The sequence below is a fragment of the Agelaius phoeniceus genome, chromosome 3 (assembly GCF_051311805.1).
Source record: "Agelaius phoeniceus isolate bAgePho1 chromosome 3, bAgePho1.hap1, whole genome shotgun sequence".
Taxonomy (NCBI): Eukaryota; Metazoa; Chordata; class Aves; order Passeriformes; family Icteridae; genus Agelaius; species Agelaius phoeniceus.
Genome location: NC_135267.1, coordinates 93453280 through 93472368, shown reverse-complemented (window position 1 = coordinate 93472368; position 19089 = coordinate 93453280). Strand labels below are relative to the sequence as shown.

Below are 19089 nucleotides of genomic sequence, written 5' to 3'. Positions count from 1 at the left end.
CTGACTACTCTTTGCAGCTGATAGTGCACAGATGGGAGGTTCTGTTTCCACATCTCTCTGTTCCTGACCTCAGAGGGATTTTATGGCACACTAGTGCTGCAGAGCCCTCTGCCACCTCAGTCAGCCAATCTCAAGTCCTGCTGGGGGGTTCCTGAGAATGCAGAAATGTCCTCCCAATGGAAATGTCTACTCTCTGGTTTTAGAGTGGTGCAAAACCCTGCTTAGGTTTCCTAAATCAAGGTCAATTTCAAAGAGATCAAAAAGCTTTTAAATAGAGAATATTATTTCTAATATTTTAACCTGAAATTCAGAGTATTCTATTTCTTCTTGACCCAAAGCTAACAATTACTGACTCAAAGCAACCAGATACATATTTAGCAGATCTCAGTAACCTACTGCACATTGTAACATTGCTTTGTCTACAGAGTGAAATGACTCACTTATCACAATACCAGATTTGGGTATTACACACAAAAGAGCTCTGGGGGTCCTTTGCCAGATTTCTAGACTATTTTTCACAAGTCAATGACAGAATATCAACATCTGTTCTAATCAAAGCTCTCCAGAATCATAATGTACAAAAGAAAATCTTAACTCTTGGGAACTTTATATTGCTTGCATCACACCAGAAATGAAGTACAAATATAAAAACCCACACAAATGCTCTTCTGCCTAAGAGAACACCCACTCACCACCATCACCCTTAGTTCTAACAAGTCAAGCATAACTCCACTGAATTTTTCCAAAGGTGAAGACAAAAGCTTTGAGTTCAAGCCAAGTAGCTAGATCATCTCATCTGTTCTTGGGCTGACAAAGGAATGATCAAAGGGTATACATATTTATAGTGTTTAGTTTAGTCTGTAAATACTGATGAATTGGATTCACCAGAACACTGCAGACTACCAACAAATTTATTTAACTTTGGCTTTTACCACTGCACACTCCAAATGTAGATTTTTGTTGTCTTTCTTACAGACCAGCACTTAAATTTAGTTGAAACTGAAGATCAAGTTTTGAATAGTTCTTCTAGATTTGACTGGTCTTCAATCATAGAGTCATTGAATGACTTGAGCTGGACTGGACCTGAAAGACCACCCAGTTCCAGCCCCCTGCCATGGGCAGGGACTTCTCCCACTAGACCAGGTTACTCAGAGATCCATTCAGCCTGACTTTGGACACTTCCAGGGATGGGGCATCCACAGCTTCTCTGGGCAACCTGTTCCAGTGCCTCCCCACCTTTACAGGGAAGAATTTCTTCCTAGTATCTAATGTAAATTTACCCTCTTTCAGTTTGAAGCCATTCCCCCTTGTCCTGTCACTACAGGCTCTTGTAAAAAGTCCCTCTCCATCATTCTTGTAGTCTCCCTTCAGGAACTGGAAGGCCACAATTAGAGCACTCTGAAGCCTTCTCTTCTCCAGGCTGAACAATCCCAGTTCTCTCAGCATTTCCTCACAGGAGAGGTGCTCCATCCCTTTAACCATCTCAGTTGCCTCCTCTGGACTCCCTCCAACAGGTCCATGTCCTTCCTGTGCTGGGGACCCCAGAGCTGGGCACAGCACTGCAGGAGGGGTCTCACCAGAGGGGAGCAGAGAGGCAGAATCCCCTTCCTTGGCCTGCTGCCCAGGCTCCTTTTGATGCAGCCCAAAACACATTTGGCTTTCTGGGCTGCCAGTGAGCATTGCTGGGTCATGTCCAGCTTTTCATCCACCAGCACCTCCAAGTCCTTCTGGGCAGGGCTGCTCTTGATCTATTCATCCCCTAGCCTGGAGTGACACCAGAGTTCACCCCATTTGCTCCACAGTAAGAAAACCACAATGGATCAGGTGTGTAGATGCAATAAAATTTTCGTGGATGTTTCAGCTTGTACATGGGAGTTGTCAGAACAACAATGCAGTTAAACAATACACTCACAGGCATCTGAGTGATCAAATACTAGAGGCATGCAAAGCTCACAAAGCTGAATACTGAGATTTCTACTGGTGAAGTATGAGCTGCGCCAAGCAAAAGCTTTCGTGTTCTAAAAATAAAGTTAATTTGATTAAAACATCATGGAAACAAAGATGCAAATGACTAAACTAATTTCCCATTCCTGCCTTAGATGACTGGTACCTAATCTTAAGTAACTCTATGTATTCAAGTGCAGGAGGAATAGATCAAAGAACTATCCCCTCCAAGAAAAAAAAACAAACCTAGAAACACAATCAATAATTGATTGATTCTGTTTTAATTAAATATTGTTATACTTCATAAAACATTATCCTTCATCAGTTGCAAACCTCGCACAATCACTAACCGTTCTAACAAGGAAGGCATGCTTTCTTGATACATATTCTCAAATAATATACAGATTGCATTATGGAAATAATTTGTATGGAGCTGTAAGCCTGGGCTAGATAATGTCACTAATCCTTTTTTTTTCTATTAATAAAGAAGAAGAGATGCTCAAATTTACTTTCAAATTTTTCTCTCAGCCTATTTTCTACGATTAGCCAACCAACTGGAAGGAAACAATCTAACAATTTTTCAAAAAAAAGAAAACATGTATTTTATGCTTTAAAGAGCAAAATCTAGCACTCCCTCTTTCCTGCCCAGTGTTAACAAAAAGCTTCACTATATTTCATGCTAAAAATGTTCCTTCCTTCAAGCTCTTTCAATGGTTTTTCTCCTTTAGTTCAGAAGATAAATTGCTCCACTCATATATATAACTTACTCTTAAAGAGTTTCACTATTTTGGGATGCTTAAGTAGGATCTTGGAACTCCAGAGCTGATTTCTAAGCCATTGAAAGGAACAAGAGGAGAAAACACTGCAATAGACAGTGGTGGTCTTTTTAAGAGAACACTACTAGGCACAGAAGCCTATTAGTACTTCCCTCTGGAGGAAGAAATATTCCTCCACAAGATCTTCATTTGACTGGCAGCAGTAAGAACCTAAAAAGAAAACTGGTCCTACTTACACTGACCTCTGGCAAAACAATTAAAGCTCACTCTGTCTCCTGAGTCAGCTCAGAGCACATCCCATACTGCTTATTCAGCAGCAGCACAGGCTGACACTGTCACCCAAGTTCCCCTGTCCCCACACTTGTCCTCAATAGTCAGCAGGTCCCCAGCCTGAAATCACATTCACTACAAAAAAATAGCCATGAATGCTTGCTCAATTATGCTCTATTATGCAGATGTTATCCACAGAAGGTATGGAGATAGCTTTAGTATGCCCATCCTTACTGACACGTGTGAAACGCAGAGTAGGGAGATAATTCAACTTGGTAGCTTGTCACGGATTTATTACTTGATCTTCAGTGATTTCTCTTGTCAGAGAAGCCTGACAGCCCTCCTTCTAGACTTGAATGGGAGAAAAGCAATGTTTCTTTGTAGTCATGCAGCCTGCAGAGTTATTTGAATTTTCTCAGATTTTTTGATAGTTTTGACCAGAAAAAAATTAACTCCCAGTTAGTGCAGTGAGAGAAAAACCTGGCTCAGCCCACCCAAGGTAACATTTGGAACATTCTGTTATCTAGAAAGCACATAAAAATAAACTTGCCTTCCATAAAGATCCTGTTCCAGTAGATTTTTCCAACTTGATTTCCTCCAAGAAATATTAGATTTGATAAAATCAGCATTGAAGTGCTAACAGATGCTAGGACAGCATGAAGTCGACGACGAAATCTTGGCGAGAAGAAACGTTCCTGAGGGGCAAAACAAAAGGTGGCCATGAAGTTAACAATCCCTGCAAATCTTCAAGCAGCATTAGAAAAAGACATTGCCATTACAACAAACAACTTTCATACAGAAGTTCAAATCTTTATGGGACAGATCCCAAAGATTTTAAAATATCAAAGAGAACCTCTCACCAATGCCATTCAAGTTGGAATAAGGCTTCCTGATTAAAAGCAGTCCTGAATCATAGTTATGGCTGGAAATGACTTCTGGAGGTTACTTAGAGAGATCAAAGCAGAGTCAGCTTGAGATGGCTGCTCAGGGTTTTGTTTGGTTTTTGAATCTCTGTTTGGGTTTTGAATATCTCCAGTGATGTAGACTGCCCAACCTCACTGGGCAACTCCTCACCTTAAAAGAGATTTTCTTATATTTTAGTTGGATTTCAGTCTGTGCCCCCTCCCTTTTGTCCTGTCACTGAATACCACTTAGAAAAGCCTGTAGTTGGGTATTTATACACATGGATAAGATTCCCCTGAGCTTTCTTTGCCCCAGGCTGAACAGTCCCAGCTCTCTCAGCTTCTGCTCTTACAGCAGAGGTTTCAGTCCCTTTACTCTCAGTCCCTTGGCTGGACTCACTCCAGCATGTCCATGTCCCTGGTGTGGGGAGCCCAGAATGGGACACAGTTCCATACATTCAGTGGATAATTCTTATTTTACAAAATATGCTCCTTGATGAATTTTTGCTGACAGATGTGAGCAGTAGCAATGCTCTAGGGTGGGTGATACTTCCAATAGGATCCAATATAGAGTAAAACCCTTCAGTACACAGCAAACAGCATCAAACAACTTCAAAAATCATCAATCCTCTGGTTGATTAATAAGACATCACTGAAAGATTCTAGGATCAGATTAGATCTGGTTATAGCAATGACTCTTAACAAATAGATACCTCTAAAAAAAGTTTCATGTATACATGCAGCCTCAAATTTTCTTTCAGTGCAAATGTTATTGCTCATGTTCAAGAAGTGTAATTACCCATATTTTGGTACTAATGCTACAAATAAAGGAGGTCTCTCTCTGCCATATAATAGTTTACATTTTTCTAAATCTGTATTTTGCATTGTCACCTGAGGTGTGTGTGCAGCATGGAGACTGCAAGAAGATGGTAAAAGAAGGATGAGGGAGTTTTAGCTTCCTCCATTATTCAGCTGCTAGAGGAAAATTTAAAGAACATTTACAGCACTTCACCAAGAAATATTGTCTCATTACTACACAAGGAAGAATATCCTGTACATTATGGCCCCAGGCTGAAAGCCTCTGTACATAGTGCTCGAATTTACAAAAGATTGAATGCTTTGTGTGAAATGATGACCATTTTCCAGGGCATGGAAAATAAGGGAAGTATCAGGGACTGCTCAGCCTTCATCTCATAAATGGTGATGTTGCAGAAAGCAAAGTCTTGTGACTGCAGCACCAAAAAAAAAACCCAAAAAAAGAGCAGTAATTAATCTTTAATAGCTACAGGCAGGCCAGAATTCATGCTCAGATACCTGAAACAACATAAACACATGCTCAAAACACACAGAAAAATACATTTCTAGACAATTAAATTTCTCCTCCTGTAAGCATCAAAACAAATGTTTCAAGTGCTAGATTATAAAGAGACAAATCTTCAAATAAATGACAGTTACAGGCATAGAAATACAATTTCAACATATTACTGCAAAGTAATCTCTGGGAAATTGAACGTTAGCCTTGGTCAGAACTATATCTAGTATATGAGTCAGTCTGAGTCAGCACAAAAATGAGGACAGATAAGGTTTGACTGCTCTGTATCAGTCAGTATGTACAATAGAGCAATAGCCAATCTTCCACACAATGCTATGAATAAGAGTCATGAATGAAAACAGAGACTGAGATTTCTCTCTGAAAATTCTGGATGAAAACTAGGGCATGATAGGAAGAGGTAGAGAATATAAAAATTATATAAATATTCACAGACACAGACAATTGAGTTAGTGAAAGAAGCTTTCCCTTTCTAGTACTTCACATCTCCAAAGCTATCCAAGGACTTCCAATACCTTCTCCTTCTGTTCACACACACACAGAGGACAGCTTAAGTTTGTCTATTCCTGAAAGGCATAGTTTCAATGTATGGTCCCACACATGAAAAATGTATGTCTTTTCAGAATGTGTAAGTGTAGGCACATGGAGAAAACAATTGAAACCTTGCTATGAAATCCATGTTAACAGCAAAGTTTAAGTAAGGACAAGTTATGATCATGGTAGCTTGGATTAAGCTACAGCTCAGATAGGGCATTTTCTATCATCAGAACTACCTTTCACTCTCCCTTTGTCAAATTTACTTGTCAACTCTAAGGAAAAACAGTTTTAATTAGGAAAGGTAAAAAATCCTCTGCTAAACAATAGAAAGAATTGGAGATGGACAACCCACCCGACAGCTGGTGTTGAACTGCATTTTTCATCAAGGTAATGATCAGACTTGTTAATTTTCTAGAGTTTGCCTGTTTTACAACACAAAGCAGTAGAACTAAAACAATATAAATAGCTAAAACAGCTCCGCTACCTTTTTTGTTTTAATGAATAGAGTTACTAAAAAAACTAATTAAACTGTCACATATAGTACATCACCTTTTACAGAAGTGCTGCACATTAAACAAGGCAAGTTAAATGTAGTATAGACCATAAAAGCCCATAGCCATTTATAAGGTATAAAGGAGCAGCTTACGACAGACACAGTTTAGACAAGCATTGAATCTTCACTGGGTTTTGCTGTAGCTAATTTCCATTAGCTTGGCTAGCCATTGATCCAAAACACAGTAAACATTTTCCTGACAGTCTTTGATGGCAATGCAGATTTTACTCAGCTGCTATAAAAGTAAAAAAGAAAACTTTCCTTAAACATCTCAAGCCATCTAGAATAAGCTAACTGGGAAAGTACCCACGCAGGTACTGTGCTCAAATTAATATACTGAAAGCATTATTTAGCAAGGAAAAAGAAATGACATTGGTTAAATAACTCATAACAACAATTTTATTTAAATATTTACAAGCTTGTAAATTTTGTGAATGTACAGCTAATTGTTTACATCAAAGCAAACTTTAAAAAACTCTCCACACCCACAACTCTTCATTATGCCATTTAATGCTTTTCACAATATGCTCCATTACATCAATATAAACAACTGCTAGGGATTTGTGGTATTTCTCTGGATTTTACTGCTGTCTGTTTCTCTCTTCTCCTTCTTGTTGGAAACACAGCCAGAAGACAGAATGGCAATCTTGTGTTAAAATGACAATGAAACCATAGCTGGCTGAAACTCTGGTTTGCATCTCTCCTCAATGTTCCATCTTATAATCTCACATCAATAATTTACCATACTTCACTTTTAGTAATCAACAGCATCCCCACCTCCCCCACACATTGTGACTGTAGCTTAAACTACCCCCCCCCCCCCCCAAAAAAAATAGACATACTATCATGATACTCAGGCCAACTGTATGCAGCATGACACAGAAGATGACTTGTATAACATTGGCGCAGGCCACCTTTCCTGGAATTGAATGGAGTTCAGGTTATTATTCCAAACCCATTCCTGCTGTTCATGAAGATCAGCCTCAGACATTTTTGCCAGATATTGAGAAAATCTTCCCTCTGCACACTGTTTGGTCTAACAAAACTGGCTGCCATCAGAGCTCTCCCAGTGTTGCAGCCTTTGCAGCCATTTTACAAAAATAAATGGCAGTATGATGTAGTAGGATACCCTGACAAGCAAATCTTATGCATTTGAGAGTGGAGGAGGAAGACAGGCATGAAAAGAAACTGCACAGTCCAAACATTTCCATTCCTAAATCCATTTCCACTTACACATGCATGTCACATTTAGCCTCTAAGAGAAAACCAAGCCAGAAATCGGAAGCTCATATAATGGCTGTCTCTTGAGAAAGCTGATGAAGACACACACCAGAATAGAACATTTAGGTGAGAATTAAGAGTTAAGGTAAAGGACATGGTGGAATTTTGAGTTAGAGAGAAAATACTTATTTAATTTGCTATGCAAGTTAATTACACCTCGATGAGCACAAAATACACAAACATGGCAGGAGAAGTGGCTTCAGGCAGCAGAGCAGAATTTAAAGGAACTTCTCTCTAGTGTCACTTAGAGCTACCAACAGTAAATTTGCATTTTTGCAGGAGTGTTCACAAAGATAGCACTGAATGGCATGGAAAGATTAAATTGAGGGTCCAGGTAAATGCATTTATTTCTTGGAGCTAGCCAACAACAGAGAAAACACTGTGAGGAAGACTGACCAGGATAAGTAATCCAGTCTTCCAGATGGCAGTTGGTAGTGACAGGACAAGAGAGAGTGGCTTCAAGCAGAAAGAGCATAGCTTTAGATTAGCTATTAGAAAAACATTCTTCACTGTAAGGGTGGTGAGGCACTGGTTGCCCAGAGAAGTTGTGGATGCCCCATCCCTGGAACTGTTCAAGGCCAGGCTGGATGGATTTCTGAGCAACCTGATCTCATAGAAAGTGTCCCTGCCCATGGCATGAGGTTTTAACTAGATGATCTTTAAGGTCCCTTCCAACTCAAACTATTCTGTAATTCTATGAAGTTGAGGAGACACCTAAAACTGAATTCTGTACAGCAGTCGAAAGTAGGCAGTCCCATACACAATATCACACTGAAGTTTTTTACAGAAATAGATCCCTCAGTATTTTATCAGGTAAGCAACCCTACATTTTCCTACACCAACCAATCAAGCTTTTCCTTGCAAAAGTGGTGCATTGTGGTGATTTGGCATTTCCCAAAGGCTTCTCATTGAGAGAGCTGCCAAATCCAACTGCACTGGCTTGTTCTGGGAGCAGGTCCACAGCTGCACACTGGGTTAGGCAGGGCTCAGGAACAGGGGCACATGTTTGCCACCATGCTGCAAACCCAGCTCGATGACAGAGTGACAAGTGGCAGGCAGTCTCCCCTGACAGACATTAGCTGGTAACTTCCTGGCAAACACTCATAAGATGGAAAATATCTACGTGTGCTGCATTTGCAAAACATCTCTTTTATACAGCTGTTCTGGGACAGATTAAAGAAAACTTCTCCATTAAGTCAGTGATGTTATTGAGCTTGCTTATACTGAAAATACTTTAACAAGTCCCATGTAAAGGAATTAAATTTCCTGCAATTTAAGCAAGAGTCTATATTCATGGAGTAAAACAGAGATTCACAACATTTATATCTTTATGAACTACCCATCCAGAGAATTGATGATCCAAGCACATGGTAAAACAAGAGTGTGTGATAAAATTGGAGAAGCAGCTGAATTATCTCTTATGTGAACATATGCACTGTGGAAGAAGACTGCCAGATACTATGACCAGAGTGACATGAAACATACTTGATACTACAAACTGCAAAACTAGAGATTTTCATTTGCCTTTGTTTTTTAAGGATCAAAATAACCTAGAACAACTTTCTTCTTTTAAAAGTATACAATATTTTATTACTATCCATTCCACAGACTTCATTCTCTCCCACTCAAACCTATCAGCCAAATAAGATATAGAAACTGCACTATTTATTGTATTGGAGAAATAGAGCAAATTAACTACCATGAAAATAACACCTAGTCCTGCATTATCTTTCATTGCCTCTCCTGGTGTATGAGAGGAGACTAAGTGTGCTTCCTACAATTCCATCCTTTCAATTTCCTCAAGGTTTTTATTAGACAAACAATGCTTAAAATCTGATGCAAGGTTGACTCATCTTTATGTCACAAAACCAAAATTAAACCTTCTTTGCAACCGTCTGTTATTTAGGGTTTACAAGGATTTCTGCAGGGAGGTGATGGATGGATGGATGGATGGATGGATGGATGGATGGATGGATGGATGGATGGATGGATGGATGGATGGATGGATGTTTGTGAGTAAAGCTGCCCAGTACAGGAGGGGTACAGGTGGTGTTCTTATGCATATCAGTAAAGAGCTTAGAAAAAACCTCAAAGCTCTTTTTACTAGTGCAATTTTCTGAGCTTCAGTTTTTACCCTCCACTAAAGAACTAAGCCCCCCTCACAACATCCATACTTCTTGACAAAAGGGATACCACTCAATCAATCTTAAAGGTGGCAGCCCTCCTCAAGTGCTTTCTTTCAGAAAATGTGCTCAGGTAAATGACAAGCCCCTGAACCCCAAGAATCACCACATTACGGCAAGAGCGAACACCCTAATAAATATCCTGAATCTGGGTCATCCGCAATGCAGCCATTTGCCAAAAATAACAGGACAGCAGAAACCAGGAGCATGGGTGAAAAGCTGAAAGAGAGCGAGGAGCAGATGGGACAGTGGGAAGGGAGGCGACACATCCTGACTAACAGTTCCTGGTTATTTTATCTATCTGCAGACTGAAAATGGAGGGCAGGGTGTGACTGAGCAGCTGGGGGAGCAGATGGGACGGAGGAAAGGCTGAAAATTGTGACAAAGCTCTGCCAAACAGAATGTCAATTTATTTAATTTTTAAAGTGAGCAGTAGAAATAAAGATGGGTTGGGTCCAAGCAATGGAGCATCTTATGTTTGTTAATACACATTGTCAGTGGGCAATGGGTCATAGCGACAGAAGTGAGTTTGGGAGACTCCCTTTGCAGAAACAAAGGGAGGGACTGCACATGCTCATTAAGGATTACAGAAGTTATGCTTGAAGATCAACAGGAGCCAGGGAAAGGCAGCTCATGAGAGCCTGACATCTCAATATGGTACACATTCCTGCACTCTGAAGCTGAGGGACAGATGTTCAACAGAGTAAGAGTAGAGACTGTAGCACAGAAGGGAAGAGCAACAAAAATAAAGAATTCTGGTTGAACACATGTACAAAATATTAATTTATGAAATCATCTAAAAGAAATTGTGGAATCCCCAGGGCTGCAATGTACCAAGATAAGAACAGGCCTGCAAGAGGAAAGCGAACAAGATGTGCTACCAGATCTTATCCATCAATAACTTCCACACTAAGCAGAAGAATAAATTTACTTCCTCATCAACATACACTGTACCCTTCAGTAATCATGGCAATCATTCCTGTTTGTTCTGTTCTTCACCTAACTCTAACCCAGAAACTTCCCCTTTACTTCAGTTTGCTTCATTTTTCTGGCATTTCATCTTGCTTGCAGTTTTTCCCTCTCTTCTGCCCAACCTGAACTGTGGCTTGAGGTCATATCCCATTTCTTCTCAAGTTATATACTTTCCTTGCAAAGCAAAGGTAAAAATTAGCTCCTGGAAGCTTCACACACAAAAGCAGGAACTGACAGCATTTTTCCAAGAGACAGGATGATGCAAACAACCTGTAATTCCCTACATAACTCCTATAAAAAGAGGATCACACAATTAAAATCAAGCAGCTGTCAGTTAAGATCTATTTTCACAAATAGAACTTGATTCTGAATTTAGGAATAAATGCTATATATAGTATTTGAGAAGATACTCATCTTCTCTATTGATGTCTTACTAAACATTCACTCAACAAAACGCTGTCTTGCACTAGCACCATTTCATTTTTAGATTTTCCAAAAGATCTACATTTATAGCATCTCTCAGCAAAGAGCCAACTCCCCCTTCTGTTTGAAGAAAGCCTCCTACCAGCTCGTATGTATCCACTACACTTACAGATGCATGTGTGGAAGTTTGACATACACACAAGGAAATTTCTCTACTTCTACATTTAACTCTTCACTCTCAAAGAACCTGCCCATTTGTTCTTTTTTAAGTGGCAGCTTGTGAAAAGCACAAAGTGAACAGCACTGAAATTCACCATCCTCTTTTCTGTTTTATGTTTAAAGCAGGGAATTTAGCCAAGTAATGGCAGTATTCATACTCCTGTAAATGTGTCTCAGCTCTCACTGATCGAGAGATTTGTGCACTCTTTGTGTCCAGGTCCTTGACATCCCTGGTTTTGTTTCTTTGGGTTCTCATTCTGCCCATGTTGCTCTCTCAGTTCTCTCATCCACATTTTAACATTTTTACCTTTTAAATTTTAATCCATTTGGGAAGGGATCCAACTTCCCCAATCATTAGTGCTGAATTTTGATCTTGCCCCTTATGAATGTTACCAAATAAATAATACACAGTAATAATCCCTATGGAGACATTTGACAAACACTCCCAGCAAATAAAGACCATTCTTTCCCTGCAGCAATGTTCTGTAGCTCAAGGCAGAGCAGGAAGAACAGAGTGCAACCACTCCTGAGGACTTCAACTCCTATTTCTGTAATTGCTGACATCTATTGCCTGGACTAATTTTTGAGGCAAACCACAGAGGGAGGCTGTATTCATGTAACAGTAACAAAGAAGCACACAACCAGCATCATTCTGCCTTGTTCTCCACTGTGGCATGATTTAGTTGCTTTTCAAACAGCATTAATGACCTAGCACCAGAAAATTGCCCAATGTCTCCAAAACGGAAAAGGAAGTAAATAATGATGGTAGGTGGGATGAATGGTTTTTGGGGTTTTTTTATGACAACCAAGCAGCTGTGCCAGGGGCTTGACAGCTGACATTGTTGTCTGGAGCAGAGCAGTAACCATATCAGAGAAATCACAGTGGTTTCTCCACTTCTGGCATCAAAAATAATATTTCTTGCAAAGATAGACAAAAAAAAGCCTCAAAAGCTAGAAAACAATAAAATATTCTCTCTGAATTATTTCTGCAGTCATTTTTGTCATTCACCACACAGAATTCTGTATCACAGTGCATATGCTTGTCCCTCTACTACATTTTCAGTCTTTGTTACTGAGTTTGAGATGAGAAGATCCCTCAGCAAAGAAAACCAGTGCCACAATGCAAGTGTGTGACTGTGTGAGCACTTTTTAGCAGGGCACTCAAAGGTTATGGGATTTACTTCCATTAAGACAAATGAAACCTTACCACAGAAGGGTGGAGAAGAGAGAAAAAAATAAAATCAAGCAAAAGCAGAAACATGGCAAGAATTCCTTGACTCAGAACTATTGTTAGTAAAGCTAGAAGTCACTGGACTGACTAGGATGCACCAGGCAACCCATATTTACCTTTGATGGTCATTCAGCATCTCAGTACAGAAGAGCATCTTGACTCAGCTTGCTGCTTCTGAGTATCAAAGACCAGTAGTCACAAATCTGCCCTGACTAATGTTCACATCTAGAAGAACAAGTTTCCCACCTATTTTGAGTCAGAGTATTTCTACTTTGGATAGTAAAGATTTCTGGTAGAGCAATGATATGGCTGAACTCAATGTCAGGGTGGGCAGTAGGGAGTGAGTGGCAAACCCCTTCCCCTAGTCTGGGTTTTGACACTATAGTTGGTACCTAGTCTCAAAAAACAATTCTGCATTAGAGAATAAGAGTCTGCTTAAGGGAATTTGTTCATTCTTAGAAAGTGCAGCAACAAACTCAAACACAATTCTACAGCAAGTACATAAAGATGTTATGAAGCAAGTACCATTGGTAATGCTTTTCACTTAACCAAATCACTGTGCTGCAATAAAAATGTGTAAGAATTATATAAAACTATTGGAAAAAAGAAAAGGCCAGACTGGCTTGACAATAGTTTACAAGAGATATAAGTACTTTTTCCAACAAATGAAGTAAGAGGAAGATCAAAGCCCAGTGCATGCTGAAGAACAGCTGTTAGGGTTTTTATTTATTGCAGAGATCTTATTAAAGATTTAATCTTTCAAGGTATTCAACAAACACACCTCCCTCAAATGACTTCATAATGTTTAGTCAGATCTTGTCTCTACTGAAAAAGGAAACTTTACTGTCTCATGGTAGTTTAAAGTGAGTTATATTTGCAAAAAGATTGAAAGGAAATAATTACTCACTTTTCAATGTATATAGGACACATACATTGAATATGTACATGGTTGTGAAATACACAGGCACTTCCATCTTGGTCAGGCTGAATGTGTGCCCTAGCATAACCTGAATAATTAATGCAGCAGAACCCAACCAGCTTCTTTGTTTCACTGCTCCTATATACAGAGGTTCAGTCTGCTACCCCACGCTGTTTACGCACTTTTACAAGTGGGAGGTTCCAAGTAGTTGAGCTCCTCCCCTGCCATTTCCCTTCCTTGGCTTTTGTCTCTTCACTGTATTGCTTTGGGAACTTTTCAGATTCCTCTCCATGAGCTAAAGCATCTAGCAATAAAACAACCCAAGGAAGTAGAGCTTTCTGCAGGCATAAAGAACCAGATCAGCTGAGCAAAGATTCCAGCAGGAAGGCGTGAGGAGGAGGAAGAGGTGAGACTGCAAGGAAGGGAGGAAAGAGAAATTAAACCTTTCCCCCTTCAACAGCAATGAGCTTTTAGATCAGCTTAACTCCCTGTGGAACCAGAGGTCAGGCTAACTAGTCAGAACCTTTCCATGCTCCACACCAGCTGTCTGCAGGATCACTGTACAATGCAAAACTTATTATGAATAAATGTAGAAAGTTTAATGCATCTAGCAGAACAAATAGGACAAACAAAATTAAGCAGAGGAAAAAAAATCAGCCAAAAAACGCCTCACTTCATCCAAACTATGGAAATCATCTAAAATTCTGCTTTCTGGAAAGCTGAGGATACCAGTTGTCATTGACCCCATCTTTGGTGCACAAAAAGATGGTGATCTTTTAACTACAGAGACAAATGTATGGAGTTCATTTCTCTGGGGAAAATAGTAATCTAACACACTAATGAAGTCTAATCTAAACCACTAAGGAAAACATGGACATCATATAAAATGCTTCCCCTTTTGCAAAGGGGGGCTGAGTAGGAAATGACAGCATATTGGAATGGAGTTAATTAGTGCACCTCATTGCAGCCATAAATGAAAATGTAGAAATCAAAGTATTCTCTACTTCAAAAAAACAAAACACTTACAAGGATAGTAAAAATTTAAAATATGCCATACCTAAAAGTAGCTGGTTTCCCAAAATGAATTGCTTATGGTGTATTTAAGTTTCTTACCAAATAAATCCAAAAATAAAACCTTAAACTAGAAATTCATCATAGTATGATTTTCAGAAGAGAGATCTTTATGTCTCAATTTAAAAAAATCTTACTAGACTGAATGACATGTTTTCACTTAACTGAAGAACTAAAAAGATAAATGTTGCTATTTCAATTTAGATTAAAACATTAATTTTATCAATCTGTCAGCTTTACTCCCTTTGCTACATCTTCCTTTTGGATAATCTCCCCATATTTCTTTTTCAAAAACCATTGATTTAAAGGTGTTGCCAGCTACTCTTAAGGTGTAACTCATTCTAAATCTATTTTTATACCAAAATCCAATATTTTAAAGATCTGCTTTTCTATAGATAATTTTCCTTAAAGAAAGAGAAGGAAAAACTTGAAATCACTGGGAGAATGTTAGCCATTAGCATTTTCTTTCATAAATCAGACACTTTATTTATTAAAAGTCAATACAAATTCTGTCATTGATTTCAAATGAGTTACTACTTGAGTCTGTTCATCCATAAGAAATTAATACAGAAACAGTGAAGCAAAGCACCACCTTGCTCAGTACAGATCTAAATATCACCTGAAAAAGAAAGGAAAAAAAGATCTGACAAAAACACAATGAAACTTCTCCCAATTAATATAAAGTTCCCAGATTCACCCTATCTTAGGAAACCTAGAATTTATTGTTGTTTTATATACAACATTTTGCTGAAAAAACCAAAAAAGTTAATTCATTCAGCTCTAATTTACTGAGAACTAAAAAGTAACCAATAAGGAAAAAAAGACATGGAGATAACTTCTCCTCACACAACTTACTGAAACACTAAAGTTCAGGGGAGTGTAAGCTGAAAAGGATGTAAGAAAGATCATCTGCTCTTCTAGAGCTGAGTGCAGGAAGCCAGGCACCAGTTTGAAACCAGTTCAAATTAAAAGTTCTAGAACCAATTTTTTGGGTCAGGGAATCTACTGTTTTCAGTACATATTTGTTTATATGCTGATTTTACTTCTCACAAATAATGACAGTGCTGCTTTGTTCATTCTAGCTCAATATGCCTGAGATAATATTTTAAACCTGTCAGACTGCTACAAAAGTGTCATTTTTTCATATTGTGCTGGTCTCAAGCGCTGGGACTGAAACTACTGTAAAATCTGCATAAATATAGGTGATATATACATATATATATATTTAGCTAGCACAAAGATTCAGGGAAAGATGAGAGCTAAATATGCTCTTTTTTGATTTTTAATCTTCCCTTTGCAAGAAAATTGAAACAATATTGAGTAAGGAAAAAAAAAAAAGAGGCAGTTTTGATACTATTCTTGGTACTCTTAGTGATTAATTCAATCTTAAAAACAGAAGAAAATTAAACGTATACCTCTAGATTTTTTTTTACTAAGCACCTGCTCAACTGAATTATATATCTCAACTTTAAGGATAATATATGAGGAGGTTTGCTGAACAGAATGGGTTAAAAAAAGTATAAACCTGTGCTCTGTATTTTTTCAAAAACTCATCTGCTATTCTGAAGACAAAAATAGACTTTCCTTTTCAAAAATAGCTCTCAAGAGCCAACACAGCAACTGAGTGAAGCACAAGAATGCAAAGGATTTCAGCTTGTCAACAGATGAAATTTAAGTGAAAAACCCATCCCCCAGAAGAGGGTCTTCAACACCACAGTGATTGGACTTGCAGCACACCCCTCAGCAAGACAGGATTATAGGCATGTTTCCAAGAAACAGATTAAAAGGGGGAAGAGGAAATTTATACAGGGCACTGGGAAATTTTCAGTTTCTTTTAAATGTGGTACATCTCAGAGAATGTCATAGCACTCCATCCCTTGATAAGGAAAATGCAAAGTCCAACCACTCATCTGTCCCCCAGCATCAGCCTTCAAGGAGAAAATGGGAGTTAGTTAGAAGAGTGAGGAGAGAGCAACAATGAGTGGTTTGTAGCTCATGTTCTTGCAGAGAAACCTTCAAGGCACAAGGCAAATCATAACTCAGCCATAGCTGCAGTGAGATCTACCTCATGCACTAATGTAGATGCCAAAACTACACATATTAAAAATTCTGGCTTCAGATTTATTTCAGGAAAAGATATGAAAGGGTCTTCTAAAGAAGGTCTGCAACCATATTTCTAAATAGAAATGAGAAACAAAGGAAACATGGAAGACACTGGATAGGCCTTTAAAAACAAGGGATGAAAACAAGGTGGAGAAAAGGGGTAAAATGCACTTGGTTAGGGATTTAATTTATACAAAAATAAGCCTACTGCCAGCATCAGTTAACTATAATTAGAACTACGTGTTAGAAATTAATCCAACATATATAACCTCACCTTTATAATGTCATTATCATTATAATTTCTATGATATTTAAGAACTCAATTCCCTAGGAGTTTTATTAAAATTTCTAATACAGTGACATAAGATACAAAAAGCAAGCCCCCTACACTTTTATTTCTTCCTATAGCTGGATGCCTAAAAAACTATGCTGTCTTGCAGTCCAGAGACACACATATGCAGCTGGTCAGATGGTGAAGCTCAGTTTCCCCCTAGAGGGAGGATTTATGGATCTGCTAAATTCATTCTCTAGGAAGGTAAAAATCTGCTTCCAGACTATCACTGAAATTGCAGTGATGGACAATTGGGTGATGTAAGGTAGCACTGGCTACTTGAGCCAGTTTTTACAATTACTGAGCTGTATCAGCTGCCACACACAGGATGCCACAACAGTGAAAACTGAAATAGGTAGGATGGACAACAAGCATCATTCCTTGAGCATCAGGACTCCATCAGGCTGCAGACTGACTCTCCACCAAAACAACAATACACAGGAGTGTGAATTCTGTGCAATTATCACTAGTAAGGAAGCAAGACATAAAAATTAGTCTTACAAACAGTTATTAGAAGATTTAGGATTTAGTAGTGAGCAAACCTGCAGATTAAAATGACCATCAAAATTAAAGTAGTGGGTTTTGCATCTAATTGCACGTCAAAGTCAATTTTGTCCTTTGGAAATTACAGCATGAAGGTCAAAAGTATAAGCAAAATGAAAATATCAGAGGTTTTCAAGGCAAAATAACGTTTTCTTTACTTGGCTCTTTAGTGGCATAAGATTTCCCAATGTAAGCTTGTTCCCAGATGCAAGCAGCTGCTACACACACATTTGTCCAGGAAACACATGGTTAGAAACATACACTCCTAATTTTAGTGAAGATGAATATTTTAAGGCCATCCTGAGTGAAATCAGAATACAAATGTTAAAACTGGCTTCTGTTCATCCCTACACAACGTGACAAGCATTTGCTTACTCTAGGACTGCAGAGGAAGCTTTTAAGACCATGCATATTTCACCATCTGCTTTGCTGCTACATTGCAAAATTCTAGTGATATGAACTATTATTACCTCAGATACTGGAGGGTGGGCAAGGGAATCCTGACTCTATCTGTTATCCATCATTTAATCTTGGTTCAACCAAACTAGTAACCAGCAACTTCAAATGAGCATGGAGCCAGGAAACAAGAACATGAAATGGAGAAAGATTCAACTTACAATTAAATCTTGAATAACTGAAATGGAAAGTATCCTCTTGGTGCCATACTCCACAATTACTCCAAGCCAATTAAGTGCACCCCAGTACCACAAATAACTCTGTCCTCCATGCCAGTAGCTTACAAAGGCAAAAGTGAGGGCTGTAGATAAGAGTGTTCCAAGCAAACTGGACTGAGATCCTCCCATTGGAACATAAATGTACCTGTAGGTGAAATGACAAACAAGCAGAGCTGTTAGAGATTTCACTGAAATCTCAGAAAAACATCCACCACAGAACAAATGTGCCAATTTGTAGCATAGAAAAGAATGTGAAAAAACTACCTGACATGCTCTATTTACAGAGCTTGCCCTATTTTCTGCAAAGCTGTAGATCACTTCATGAAACATGTGCATGTACCATTTGGCAAAGGGACAATATTGTGGTCCTGGGAACTCTGCATTAGGTAAATATATAGCACAAACTATATTCTCAAAACTGCAAATAGCAAATATTTGATTTTTTTAAATTGGAATAGTTCTAAGTCAGCTACAGAAATTACCTGTAATCTCCATGTGAACTTAAATTACAAGATTATTAACAAAAAATTTAAAACATTATATAAAGTCACATACAGTCACAACCCATAGACTGTTTCCCATATGTCAGAAATGTAGATGCATGCAAACATACTTTATTACTAAAAGGTTGTAATTTCTTTCCTTTAAAATATTTCATTAAAATTATGTGAACTGTAAATACTTCCTATCTGGTTCTTCTGTTACACTCTCAGGATCATGTCAGTCTGATGGCCTTTGGAGGACTCATACCAAAAACGCCTGGAAACCCATACGAAACACTCTCCATGCAATTATATTCTGCATTTAAACTGAACTCAGGAATCATA

General features: G+C 38.6%; 1 protein-coding gene across 2 annotated transcripts in view; it reads right to left on the bottom strand.

Moving 5' to 3' along the window:
* The window catches only part of HHAT (hedgehog acyltransferase), a 147575-nt gene that overhangs the window by 54929 nt on the left and 73557 nt on the right, over positions 1–19089 (bottom strand). For both annotated transcript variants that reach the window (XM_054629519.2, XM_077175873.1), the window contains 2 exons: positions 18206–18407; positions 3541–3685 (listed from right to left, as the gene is read on the bottom strand). In XM_054629519.2, coding sequence (XP_054485494.2) covers positions 3541–3685; positions 18206–18407 — 347 coding nt within the window. The remainder of the gene's footprint in view (positions 1–3540; positions 3686–18205; positions 18408–19089) is intronic.